Source organism: Ceratotherium simum, chromosome 3, assembly GCF_057802395.1.
Source record: "Ceratotherium simum simum isolate JZ-2026a chromosome 3, ASM5780239v1, whole genome shotgun sequence".
NCBI lineage: Eukaryota > Metazoa > Chordata > Mammalia > Perissodactyla > Rhinocerotidae > Ceratotherium > Ceratotherium simum.
The window spans coordinates 47,804,679-47,819,323 of NC_141902.1; the positions used below are offsets into that span (position 1 = coordinate 47,804,679).

Consider the following 14,645-nt stretch of genomic DNA (forward strand, 5'->3'; position numbering starts at 1 on the left):
TTTTCAACTAGCGAACAGCTTGATATATGGCATTGTCATAAGAGATCACTGCCTTTGGGGGGAAGCTAAAACCATGTTTTTAGAATATTCAATATTTCCTTACAGTACCTCAGATTCATGGTCTTCCTAACATTTTGAATAAAAAAGAATATCCCATCTTTGCCAGTTTTAGACTGGACCATCTACTGTGGTTGTTTGTAAGAAATCCACCAATGCACTACATCATCTATATGATTTTAATCAATAAAAATATTTTATAAGTAGAAAATAAATCATGTACCATTCTAAGATCACTTCTTAGTATTTCCTGACAGTCTTTTTCCACATATATACTTTAAAAATACAGTTGTAATAATATTGTTCATACAAAACCGAATCCTTATACTCTATCATCATATCCTTGAATTCTTCACTGTATTCAGTTGACTAAAGAATAGTACAAGTAACGCCAAGGTCAAGTTTGACACCCAAAGCGGGCTGATGTCTGGTACAGAATACCTATTACAGGGACAACAGACACCGAACAAATGAACAATGTGCCAGTGATCACAAGCATGATTAGGCAAGTGATCAGGTGGTTCAGGACACGGACAACTAGAAAAGCAGATGGGTCTGCAGAAATGCTTTGGTCATCTTTGTACATGAAGGACAATATCAAGTATGCTCTGACTCATTTTGACATATCAAACATCCTCAATATTATATACCCTTGGGGGTTGGGGAACAGCCAGAATTGCTTCAATGTCTCTAGATAAGACAATAAGAGTAGGCCTTAACGTTTTGTCTTAAGCACTACCTGCCTCTGGTCACCATACCCACTTCACCTTTAACTGTTTACCTAGCAATCAAATTTGTACTATTCAGCCTCAATCTTATCTTAGATCTACATATATTTCCCCCATTCTTTCTTTTGGCTACTAAACTTCTTTTTTATAAAAAAACCTACACAAGTATACATGTGTGCATAGTAACATTGCTCTGTGTACCTGCATATTAGAACAATGGAGGAGGGTGACTACTGCTTTACTATACAAATCAAGTATTATACTTTAGGTGGCCACAGATCAGGCACACTCCCAAAGTCAAAGCCAGGGTAGCTGCACGCTGCCCAAACTCATGACTCTCAGTATATCCCAGATACTTTCAAAGCCGTAACAGACTTATGCAATGGAAATTGTAGACTCTGTTACATGGCAGTGCCAGAGGTATTTGACCCTCAAAGCAGTGGACATCCAGTTAAGGGGCTAGAGAAACTCCGATCTCACAGCATGTAGTGGGTCACCAGGAGCCCTAGACTGGGAGTTTTCCAATGATAGGTCCACATTCTCTTAGAAGACCTGTAAATACGTAAATGCATGCCTGCTAGTGTTGTAAATGTATAGCATTGCCCACTTCAGATAAAAAAGGACCAAAGGCATATATGTGAATGCAAATCCTGCACAGACGCATAAACTGGAGTGTCTTCTTTGACGTAGTTTGCAACTGGGTTGTGAAGATTTTTTAACCCTCATTATTCTATCTAAACAATATCATATTCCAGGAGAGGAGAAGGAAGGAAAGGGACAAGGATTTTTTTTTCTTGAACTTTGTTCAAATTGTAACTCATTGAAGGCATAAACCAATGTCTTCCCTATCAGTTGGGAAATACGAGAGACAAGACTAAACTAACAGCACCTCTACTTAACTAAGCTTTTCCTACAAGCATCTGTAAGAAAAAGTCAAAACAAGTAAACCTAAACCAGTGCCCAGTCCCAGACTATTAGTCTAATGGCTGTGCCCCTGCCTTTGACAGGCACCATTTTACATGTTTCAGTCCAAGTGTAGTTTGTAGTAATACTGTCATAATATGCTCAAGAGTATCTGGAAATAAAATGCAAACCAGCAAGCATGAGCTCTGGAATTATATGGCAATCTAACATAAGTATATATGTGTGCATGCCTGGCTTACCTGGAACACCACCCTGGATTTCTCTAAAAGGTAAGTTCTCATATTGGCACCAATGATTCGATATCTCTTATCAAAACCAATCTCAATGTACTTCCCAAAACGGCTGCTATTATCATTCCTGGTTGTCTTAGCATTTCCAATTGACTAAGAAGCAAGGGAAAAAAATAAAATTTTAGAAGTGCAATTCATGACATGACATTTACAGAATCTGTTCAGGGAGAGAAAGGACAGAGTAGAATACAACCCATTAAAACTGATTCTTTTAAGAACAGAACCAATTTGTCCCTGCAGGCACAAGTGTACGCTTTGCCCACTGCACAACCACACAAATACACACTAATAGTTTGTATCTGCCTTGTTATTCTCACACAAATGATTTTCAGATACAGTAAACCTGAACCCAGCAGCTGGGAGGTTTTCATACACCATTTGTGGTATCTGAACACACTCATTCATACCAGCAAAGAAAGAGAATGGATGGGACTGGCTGCTGCCAAGGCACAAGCCCTCTTAGTTAAACGCCAGGGTTTTGATTTCTTGAAAAACTTAGTCTGTTTTATGTAAATAAGCTGGTTAAGTCAAATTAATATTTTCCTGGAAATGCTGCTCTGGTGTTCAGGGTCTCTTTAGCCAGAAGTCTCTATCATCTTATCTTGTGACAACAAAGGCCCACTTGGACTACTTTTTGTGGAGTATTAGTAATTACTCACTCAATTTAAAGCCACTTTCAGAAACCAGAGACAGTAAAATTTGCTTTAGATTTTGACAGTTGTATCTAACTTGCAAAACATCTGCTATAGAATGCAGAGAATGTAACTTTCTGCTAATTTTTTTTTACAGTCTTAAAAATTAAAATGGCATATGTACTGCTTTCTAATTTGGGTAACATGCTTCTATAAATTTTTCTTCAAGGCAAAGCAAAAAACATGGTGTAGTTAGAAAAGCAAGTGCATACATAACACATATGTTAAATGTTTAATAAAATAATTTCATATAAGATTAATATCTTTTACTTGTGCGAAGCCTGTGACTACCAATATTAGTATATTGAAACCATAGCAGAGAGAAAGAGGTGAAAATGCTTCAAAAGCAATACAAATATAAGTGATGAAAACAGTAGTAACACAGTCAAAAAAGTCAACACATTAGATTCTCTGATCAATCAAAGAAAATGTATTTTCAGTCTCTCAAATACAGGGCAGGCACTGTCCTATTTTGTTTTGGCAATGAGAACACTGCTATATTTCAGATTAACATTTTAAATGTTAAGAATGACACAAAGCTATCTTCCCAGCAAAATAACAGTGATCTAATGTAGCCTAAGATAATTTAACAACATAGACAGTTACTCAGATATTCCCCTTCTTGATATTACAAAAAGCATAAAAGAAAGTCTCCATATAGTCCTATTATTTTTATTTTGTTTAGAAAAGGAAATTAATGATAAACGCACAACTTTCTTTCAACACAACATTCCATCAAAGAGCAGATGAAGGGTTACCTATAGTAGCAGTGGCAGCAGCAGTAATAGTTAGTAATAGTTATTGAGTGCTTACCAGACACTGTCCTAAGCACTTTCCTGCCAGCAACTAAGCAAGTTGGGGAAGGGTGGTCCACAGCTTCTCCTCCCTCCCTAACTCGTAATCCACCTTCCATATGTCATCTCTCTCCCTTCTACTCAGAGTGGAGTCAGAGGGGCCAACTTGCCAAACCAATACTACACTCTGTGAGAACCAGTGAGTAGGCCAGGGCTGAAACAGACCCCCTTGTCTTTAAGTAAAAGGTATTTAAATGTAGAGCAAAGAATGGTAGAAGGAGCAAAGTAAATAGAAGTCTGAACATCTGGGTAACCAATCAGGTCCTACTACCAACTGGCCATCATTTAATCCTCTGAGGAGCACTGTGTCCCAAGTGTAAACTGATTAAGATGGATGAGCTCTAGTGTTCTTTTCAAAAATAAAATTATATGATTCTAAGCCTTGAACCTAATATTGAAAGAAGGTTCTATATATAAACGGTACCTTTTGTCCATTCCTCCTAACTGATTCCTCTGCCTTATAAGTACTGTATTTACAACAGCCTCCCTTAACGCTATTTTCCTTTCAATCAGCAAGAAATTGCTAAAGGAAAGGAGAAATTTTGTGGTCTTGATTTTACTATTGATTTCAGTGAAATGTTGAGTGAGTTACTCTTCTTTAATAAATTGAGATGAAAATCTTCAACTATGGTTATTGAAGATAAAAAAAATCTATTAAGACCCAGTGTGTCCCAAGAATCTTCCCTGTCCCCATTTTAGGATGAAAATTCCAGGAGAAAAAGAAAACGTGATAACATAGACCAAAAAAGAATCATTTCTCTTTACATCATTCGTATTTTGCAAAAGGAGCCTATGCTAAGGATGAGAAGCTTGCTTTCTAAAGGATAATGTGCAAATCCCATTAGCCACTGGGCTGTGATGTAAACCGTGTAGGATGCTCATTATTCAATGAAGAGTTTCAGCAGATCACTGGAGACCAGACATGCCTTTCTTGACATCACAGTAAAGGGCTCTGATATAGAGACATAGTCTTGAGGCAAGTTTAAATTTTCTAGGCCACATATCCAATATTTGACCTAGGTTTTCTTCCTGTAACTGGAAACCCTTTGTCACCATTCTTCAGCCCCATATTCCATTTTAATCTTTCAAACTAGGATGCCCTCATTTGTAGTTGTTGAAAATTAGTTCTCTCTTTATTAAATTTTCTTACTCCAAATTCCTGTAAAGAAACTAACAATAATATAGAAGGAAGTAGCTAAGCATAACTGATGCCTTTATTTTTTTTTGTTCATCCTAGCAAACAGGGTAAATTCCTTACAAATGCATATGAAAAAATATTATCTGTGGCATTCCAAATTTTTAATATCACTCCTACTAACACAACTCAAATTTGTGTTGTAGAAAAACCAATGCAGCTATTTTTTGAAAGATAATATAGCAAGGTCACAAAAATATTTCTTTCAACTTGACATATTCTAGAAGGTTCATTCCAGATTCATGTTATTATCCAGTTCAGGCCAGAAGAGATGGGATTCCCTGATACCATCACAATCAACACTTTGGGATATTCTAACATTAGGGACTAAAGATGGCCTAAACAATTGCCAAATACCAAGAATTCAGTGTCATGACCAAAAACAGTCAAAATAATGGTAGGAAGCAAAGCCTTGTTATTTTCTGACCCAAAACCAAAAATTGGCTCCACAGATTGTACTTCCCCAATACTAACACCAGTGGTATCCACCACTACATCTGCAACTTAAATTCTTTCAAAATTTTAATATTTGCTCGAAATCTTTACTAGTCTCTTTTGGCACAAATATCTGTTTCCTCCTGTCTATGCTTTTTCAGAAAACTTGCCCAGTTCTCTTTCTATAGTGCACCCAGCCCAGGAGGCCTCTTGACTTCCCCAGCATATCTTGTCCTCTAGACACCAAGAACAGAAGTCCTGCTGTTCTAGGGGGCAGCCCTGTAGGCACTGTAGGGCTGTAAGGGTCACAGCATTCTGCTCTGAAGAGTCACACACAGCACTGCAAACCAGGCACAGTTACCTCTGGACTGATCATTGCAAAAATTACTTGTACCACAGGTGCACCAGGCCAGTTTAAAACTCCATCTGTGTTTGGGTGACAAATAAGGCTTGACAAAGGAAAAAGAAAGGAACAAAAAATGCTGATTTGAATTTTTAATAAAGTTTGTTTCTGCATGTCCAAACTAATTTCTCTCCATTTAATGAGACTTATTTTTCTCCATTTAATGGGACTACTTACAAAACTGTAACTGAAATCATATTAATAGACAAATAGTTCTCTAGTTACAAATCTTAAAATACTCAAATTCTCACACAAATAGGTCCATTTTCCTTGGCATAAGCATTTCTACCTTGTATATATATTCCACTTCTGAAAGGACATCTTTTCATAGTTCTTCCTTTCTCAAGAATTCGTAGTTATTGAATTACTTTTTCTAACCTAAAGCTCTGTGATGTGCTTGACAGAAACAAGAAAAATGTCTACAAGATCATGATTTAAGTTCATTGTTCAAATCTGGAAAAAAATAAAAACTTATAGCTAAACAGTTGTACCAAGTACAGAAAATGAAATGTGGGCAAAGGAACAATGAAATTAATTCATGTTTGAGCATAGCGAATCCTGTGTTTTGGAAGGAGCTTAAATAAGAACTCAGGATTGGGGGGAAATGAGTAACTTACACTTCTAGTACCAGAAGCAATAGATATGAGTTAATTAACTAGGAGGAAAGAAATTTTAGAAAATGAAGTACCACTGCCAGCTATCTAGAGGCAACAATTCAATGGCAGGTTAAAAATGCAGGATTATGGATAAAGTAGATTCCTCTATAGCTGGACTTTAATAAAAATACCTAACCTACTGAATTTTTACTTTTCTTAGATCTCTTACTAACATGTAGAAAAGTATTTTCCTATTTTCAGTGGCTGGGAGATCCCAGACTCTCTGACATGTGCTGTATCAATCAATTTTTTTGAGCACTATTCTTAACAAGAGAAAATAGTAACAAGGCCAAGGCTGCCACTGTCTTACCTCCATGATGGGGTTGGAGGCCAAGACCTTTTCCTCAACATTGGCTTCACTGGCAGAACCACTTACAGTTGCAAAGTATCGCATGGCATACTTAGCTGAGACTGTTTTTCCTGCCCCAGACTCTCCACTTACAATGATGGACTGATTTCGTTCATCTCTGTAAAACAAAAGAAAAGTAACTGACAGTACTGCCCGCTTCTGAATGTGATTAACATTATTTCCTCTGTGTTCTCCTCAATGAGCCATGGTGAGTTTCTGCTGGTTCATACATGCAACAATGTGGGAAGGAACATAAGAATAATATTTCCTAATAAAAATAACTACTTAGGGGCCGGCCCAGTGGCATAATGGTTGGGTTCACGCACTCCACTTCAGCGGCCCAGGGTTCCTGGGTTCGGATTCCAGGCATGGACCTGCACACTGCTCATCACGCCATGCTGTGGCAGCGTCTCACATACAAAATAGAGGAAGATGGGTACAGATGTTAGCTCAGGGACAATCTTCCTCATCAAAAAAATAATATAATAATAATAACTACTTTAACAATGAACAGAGAGGGCCAGCCCCATGGCTTAGCGGTTAAGTGTGCGCGCTCCGCTACTGGAGGCCCGGGTTCGGATCCCGGGTGCACACCGACACACCGCTTCTCCGGTCATGCTGAGGCCAAGTCCCACATACAGCAACTAGAAGGATGTGCAACTATGACATACAACTATCTACTGGGGCTTTGGCAGAAAAAAAATAAATAAAATAACAATTTAAAACAATGAACAGAGAGGGAGAAGAAGATATCAAGCATTAAATTAAAGAACATCACATCTAAGGACGAATCTGTAATAGAAGGTCTCTGAATTTTTTGTGTACATATCTCAACCATATTATTTCATTCCTAGAGAATTATTCTGGTATATTACAGTACTATTGTCAACCACCTCAGAAGAGAAAGGAGACACAGCAAAGGAATTTAGAGAAAATCCTATTTAATTAATATTACAAAGTGCCTACCAGCTAAGATTCCATAAAGTAGTGTCTCCCACAAACTCCAGTTCCTATCAAAGTATCCTTATTACCAGAGAAGAAATGGTTCATTTGCTGGCTGATTCACTCAAATATGTCAGAACTCTAAGACTATCTACTATTACATCTTTAATTCATTCACACAGTGACTCAAAAACTCTAAGAGATGAACTTGCTCATAAGACTATCACTTCTTTGAGGATATGGACCCATGTCATCTTTACCTTTAATATTCAGCACTTAGTCCAGATTCTAATACACCCAAAATGCTCAATAAATGTGTATTGACTATAAGTAAACAGAACTTCAGTGAGCAACCTAGCCTAGGAATAAATCTCTCTACTTTGGCTATGATTTCTACTAGGACAGAAGCAGAAAACTTCTACTTCCTGAGATGAAACTAGCAGTCAGCTTTAATTCATCAAAATAGCTGAGCAACTACATAAAGGAGGTATTATTTGTGCCCTTAATTTACAAAGAGACAAGATGACTTCAAAGGTTTTTAATGGAACTATCCTATAAGGCCACAAGATGGGGAGGTTATTCCACTACAGAATACGATCTTTTTATCTTTTAAAAGAGATTTATTGGGCCGGCCCTGTGGCTTAGCGGTTAAGTGCGTGCGCTCTGCTACTGGCAGCCCACGTTCAGACCGACGCACCACTTCTCCAGCCATGCTGAGGCCGCGTCCCACATACAGCAACTGGAAGGATGTGCAACTATGACATACAACTATCTACTGGGGCTTTGGGGGACAAAAAAGGAGGAGGATTGGCAATAGATGTTGGCTCAGAGCCGGTATTCCTCAGCAAAAAGAGGAGGATTAGCATGGATGTTAGCTCAGGTCTGATCTTCCTCACAAAAAAATAAAAATAAAAAAAATAAAAGAGATTTATTTATCCAACAAATATTTATCAAACACCTACTACATGCCAAACATTGTGCTAAATATCAAAGATATAGGTTAAATAAGCCATGATCTATGTCCTCAAGTAGTTGATGGTCTAATAGGAAAGACAGACTAGTAATTCAGGATTATAATACATGTGATGAGGCACTGGGAGGAGGAAGAGCTGATTAGGGAAGGCTTCCTGGAGATGATACCTGAGCAAGGCCAAGAAAGATGAGTAGGAAAAAGCAAGCAAGGAATGAGGAAGTTAGGAGGGGAACATTCCAGAGAAAGGAGATAACGTAAATGCTCAGATGCATGGGAAGTTAGGAAACAGCAGATAATTCAGTTTGGTTGGAACATGGAGTAATGACAGATAAGGTTGCAGAGGTTAGCAAGAACCGGATCATAAAGGTCTTACTTGAGATGTTGAGGCATTTGAAGTTTACCTAAAGGTCATGGAGTGCCACTGCAGGGTTTTAGACAGAAAATGACTAGAATCCAATTAGTAAAATCCCTTTGGCAGCAAGGTGGAGTATGGGTAGCAGGGGCTCCAGATGAAAAATTATGAAAGTCTGAACAAAGGTTGTGATGGTCGTGATTGAGAGAGGCAGATGGGTTTAAGAGACACCAAAGTGGTGAAATCAACAGTACTTGGTAATAAATTTTCAAAGTAGAAATTTAGGACTTTTCTAAGGAAAAGGTTCTTTTACTTTGAGAAATGAGGGTCACTGCCTTATTTTACGGACTTGGAAAAATACAGTGGGAGTACCCAATTCAGGCCTGATTAAGTACGTTCACATCCCACTACCAGGGCCATATAGCAGCCTGTTCCTGACGTGCGACTTCCATATTGTGGGGAAAATGAGGAGGACCTAGGTGACACACTATGGAATGTTTAATTCTTATAGTACAAGCTTGCACATAATCCTCATTTTTATGAAACATCTTTGATCCTCATACTCACCATCTCATTTCCTTTTTATTTGAATTTGTAGACTAAACTGGATACTCCCATTGCCTGTCTTCATTCATGACTGATTTTAAGATAAATCACTCTCATAAAACAGTTCTCATTGTGGTCCAATGTCCTTTCTTTTAGTCATTTAAAACATGCTCAGAATTTATATTTTTCGATACATTAATCAAAGGGACAGTATCAGCAGTTTTTTTATTCTCTTCTAATATACGATTAGAAAAATGATTTCTTCCTAATTCCTGTACGATCAGTTCGGTCACTACACCCTGTGTGATAGCTAACGTGACAAAATTCTCCCAGCACTCCTTCCAATTGCAAACAAGGTGAGGAGGCTTCCACTAGTCTGATGAAAATAAAATATTAATGGGAATTGCTATCCTAAACTGTACTGCCTTTGAAAAGCTATTTCAGTCTTAATGACAAAACGTTGTATCGAAAAATCTAAAAATTCATATGTAATAGCCCTTTCCTATAATGTGAAGAAGAAGAAAAATATTAAAAGCAATAAGATCAAGGATTGTTCAAACGAATCCCAGAGATTTATACAAACACACATATATGCACACTGACCTCAAGCACAAGCCAGATAGATTTTCTTTTCCAGGATTTAGGATCCTGGATCCACATGACCAACAGTTTTTAAATGTTTTTTAAGGGACTTTATTATTTCTTCTATTTCCCTAACCTTTTGCAGAGAGGCTTCCCTTCTTTCCCAAGCCAAGTAGAGCACTCCAATATATAAATAAGTACCACTCTTCCATTATATAAACTTCTCTGAATCCAGGTTCTAGTGCTAGATCTGTCATTCACCAGCTTCATGGCTTTGAGCAATTGCACGACCTCTCTGGGTCACAGTTCCCTCATCTTTAAGATTAAATAGCATCTAAAGTCCCTCTAAAATTCTTAAGTACTATTGTCTAAAAGTCTAACTCTGGAGGTGATTTTTCAAATGTTGGACTGGCCATAGCCTGCACTCTAAGCCGAGGTAAACATCTGGGACCAAAGACAATTGGAACAGGACAGGCCTACAGATACTCAGATGGTTTTGAATGGCTATATTTGAAATGGCAACGTTTCTTCTCTGGAGGACCCCTGAATCTGAGATGGCCAGAATCAATAAATGGCTACAAAGAAAAAAAATATAAAATAATCCATTCACCTGCTTTTAAATTAAGAACAGGAAATAGAAATCTTTATAAAATAAGTACAATAAAGTCTTTAAAATGTTTTTCAGTTCTATGTGGGCATAGGAAGAAATGTCAAAAAGACAGGACAAGAGCAGAGACAGGCAGAAGAAAGGAGTCAAGTAGAGACACAGAAGGGAGAAGGGTAATACATAACAGAGACATACAAAGGGAAGAACAAGAAGAGTATGATAGAGATGTGGAGAAAACAGACAAAAACATCAGGGATAAAAATGTTACGATTTCAAGGTGAATATCAGAGTCTACCCTCTTCTATTCATTTGAGCCGTGGGCTTTAGATTGTTACATACATGTAAATAATAATTTATTGCTCTTTGAAATTTTGATTGGCTGATCAGCCACTATTCATAATCCTTTTGGGTGCTCTTGTACTTACATCACAAGAACATTCTTTCTACTTTTGGGATGTAGATATCACTTCAAGGGCCTGATAAAACCAAGTTAAGGAACAGATATTCTCCACTCTTTATCAAACAGAGATCAATCTGGAGCATCCTAAGGAGGCATGAACCAAATTTATGATTTCTGGCTTGGCCAGTCCTCTCAAGGGCCTCTACAATGATCCTAAATACCCTGGGTACTAGGTGCCCTGAAATAGAGGTGAGCTCCTCTGACCTGTTTCAGTCAATGGTGGTTCCAGAGGCTCTAATGTGAACTAAAAGCCCCACTTGAAAAAATACTGCTTCGTTCATTCATATAACACGTAATGAGCAGCCACAATGTGCCAAGCACCTTATGAAGACAAAAGACTCTAATGTTATAGCCTATTGAGAGAGACTGAAAAGTACACAGTTAAAATACAGTGGAGCAATTGCTAGAAAAGAGCTCTATCCAGGATATGATGAAAGCACGGAGGAAGGGTACGGAATTAGTGGGAGAAGTGAGGAGGGGATGTGAAGAAATGTTTTCTAGAGAAGACGATGCCTGAATTGACTCTGACATGATAATTAGGAGAAAACTAGGTTGTATAAGAAGGCAACGGGAATTAAACTATGTAGAGGCACCTGAAACCCCAGAAAAAAATTATTCAAGGATAGAATATCCACTCTGGGTTGATGAAAAAGAGAGGTATTACATCTTATTTTCCTCCTGTGGTCCTCAGTATATCTACTTAGTATCTATATCTGTATCTATTTGGTCTGTCCAGCCTTTCTTCATTTTATGTCTATTAAGTTTTCATTTTGTATCAGGCGTATTATTTTACAGATTGTCCTTCTGAATTTTACCCTTTAAAAAAAGTAATCTCTCTAGTTTTTCATGGTCATATTGAATACTATTCATATCTTCTAAGACCATCAACTTGTCCTCTGCAAACTTAATGAGCATACTTTCCACTCACATCCAGGTTATTAATGAGGAAACTAAGTAATGCCAGCCTCAGACCTGACTCACGCAGAACACACTTTAATATATCCACTTATGCTGATATTTACTCTCTGATAACCACCCACTGAGTGTGGCCATATACTTTAGTTAAGTGTACAAGCATCTACGTCTAATTTTTAGCTAATAAGTGAACGTGTTCTTGTGAAACAAAATCTAGAGTTTTACTTTTTTGCAGGAAATCAATCTAAGTGTGTCTCCCTTATTTGATCCCTGGTTAAAAAGAGAGAATATTAAGTTAGAATAATGCTTTCTTCCAAAGCTGTGTTTTTACTGTGGTGACTTAAAAATGTGGCTTCACTTGAGGCTCTAATCTCTCTCTCTTGTTACAGAAGTGGTAGGTTTTTTCTACATTATTATCACTCGTGAAAATCAAGCTGTCTGCTCCAAGATTTCTGCTTTTGGTCAATGCCAAGAAGAAAGCATTTAAACTCTAAAGTTGATACTAGACAATGAGTTCACAATGACAATATTTAGTATTATTTTTAAAGTGTAAATATTTACTATAAAACAGTATGCTGGCACTGGTGAAAGCTGTGCTTTAGAGAGGCAGAGAGACTATTCAGGAAATGAAAATAAGTGTTCCCTAGAGATACATGCTGAGGTCATTCAGTTCCTGCTGAGAAGACTGTCCATGGCTGTCAGATCCTCTCATGTCAACCTGACTTTTCTGTTCCATCAGTACAGAGCCCATGAGGTTAATATAAAGATGCAATAACAGAAATAGCCAATTATATTTGTTTATAACTTTATTATAGACTCCTACTTATTAGATTTTATTCCTACTACAACTTTATGGGGTAGATAGTACTCAGTAAGCCCCAAATTTATATAATAATGAATTCTGAAGAGGAATCATTTACCAGGAGCTGAAGTGGTCTCAAAGTAAAACTTGAGTGGGATCATGAAGAATAAACAGAAATCAGGCAGATAAAGGAGCATGTAGAAGGACATTCTAGGCTGAATAAAAGGTACAGAAATAGAAATATACAATGTTAATCTGAGGGAATAGACATGTTTGAATAGGGCTGTGTAGTCGAAAGTAAGAAAATTAAATGACAAAGAAGAAAGGCTTTGGAGTCTCAGAGCTGGATTAGAATCTCAGCACCCAGATACCATTTATTAGCATGACAGCCTGAATAAGTTACTCTCCTCAGTTTCCTCACCTGTAAAGCAGGGGTGATGATGTCTGCTCCTGGGGATGTAATGAAGATTAGAGGTAACATGCCTGATACTATGCTTGGCACATAGTAGGCATCTAAACATGGTAGCTATTAATTAATGTAAGTTAATCCACCTTTATATGTTATACATAAAATTCCTTATCAGGTAGCATGTACTACTTCAAGTCTATGTGCATAAATATGATACTTGGTACCACATGGCAGCTGAGTCACAGCTGGTAACAGGAGAGATTTTATAATTTATAATAGCCAGCATCCACTTGGCCAATGAACGTCAGAACAGTGATGCATTCAGAGACTGCCTAACCAAACGAAAGGGGCCACCTTAAGGAAAGGCTTGGCAATAGAGTCAGGAGGGATACAACCAGAGGAGTGGCTAAAGTAGATGAAGAGAGAATGCAGACATGAGACTCCATAACGATGAAGACTGTGATGATAGAACAGCTTATATTTGAATACTACTTAGTATTTTTCAAAGTGCTTTTATGTTTATCATCTAATAAAATTTTCACCTCTGAAGTAAGCACAACAGATATTATCTTTTCCTCATTGGAGGAAACAGTAACACAGAGAAGTTAGATGGCTTATCCAGGCTTAGAGCAGAGCTGGGCTGCCATACATGCCACAGCTCCTGATTTCCAGGGGCCAGTCTATACCGTGCTCCTTTTGCTTTGCTACACAGCTCCTTACCACAGTCCGCCCTCAACTAGAAAGAGGAAAATGCTTATGCATTAGTCTCCGTGAAACAGAAAGGTAACAAATGCATACCACAGAACACTATAAATGTAAAGCTAGACCATCCACTGAAATTGCTCCAATTTATAAATGATAAAACTGAGACCCAGGAGATTTAAGCTTATATAGTTATTTATTGACGGAGCTGTGACTAGTACAGATATCTTTTACATTATACCAAGATTATGCATATAACTATCTAATTTATTTCAAGAAAACCCATAAATGAAACCTAGTCAATAAAATTTATTTCCTCTACCATTCACAATAGAGAGAAAATATACCAAATTAAAGCAATCAGTATTACCTGGTTTTAAGAAAACAAAAGGGAAAAAAACTGATGTTTTAAGGAAAATAATATCGTGATTTGGTCATAAGAGAGCAATCAGTTCCAGCATGAGAAAAAACTGGCAAGAATGTGAAACAAGAATATGAGAAGAAAAACAGACATATCAGCCCACTAAGCCTTTCTCCTCTGTAAGTCAACAAGACTATTAAAATTAAGAGGCTAGTCTATAAGGGCTTTGTTCTCTGGAAGGAGCGTGTTTAGAAAGGAGTCATGAGTCAAGGATCCTGGTTATCGCTACTGTCAATGGACATAAATCTACTGGGGAAGAATCACTTGTGTCAGTTTTGCTTTGAGGACAGAGGTTTGAAATGCCATTTCAACCTTGAAGATCTAAAATGGAACTCCAACCCCTTCCCACTC

General features: G+C 37.6%; 1 protein-coding gene across 5 annotated transcripts in view; it reads right to left on the reverse strand.

Moving 5' to 3' along the window:
* Nucleotides 1-14,645, reverse strand: part of MYO5A (myosin VA) — a 187,860-nt gene that overhangs the window by 103,536 nt on the left and 69,679 nt on the right. For all 5 annotated transcript variants that reach the window (XM_087427353.1, XM_087427348.1, XM_087427339.1 and 2 more), the window contains 2 exons: nt 6,545-6,701; nt 1,949-2,092 (listed from right to left, as the gene is read on the reverse strand). In XM_087427353.1, the coding sequence (XP_087283479.1) occupies nt 1,949-2,092; nt 6,545-6,701 (301 nt within the window). The remainder of the gene's footprint in view (nt 1-1,948; nt 2,093-6,544; nt 6,702-14,645) is intronic.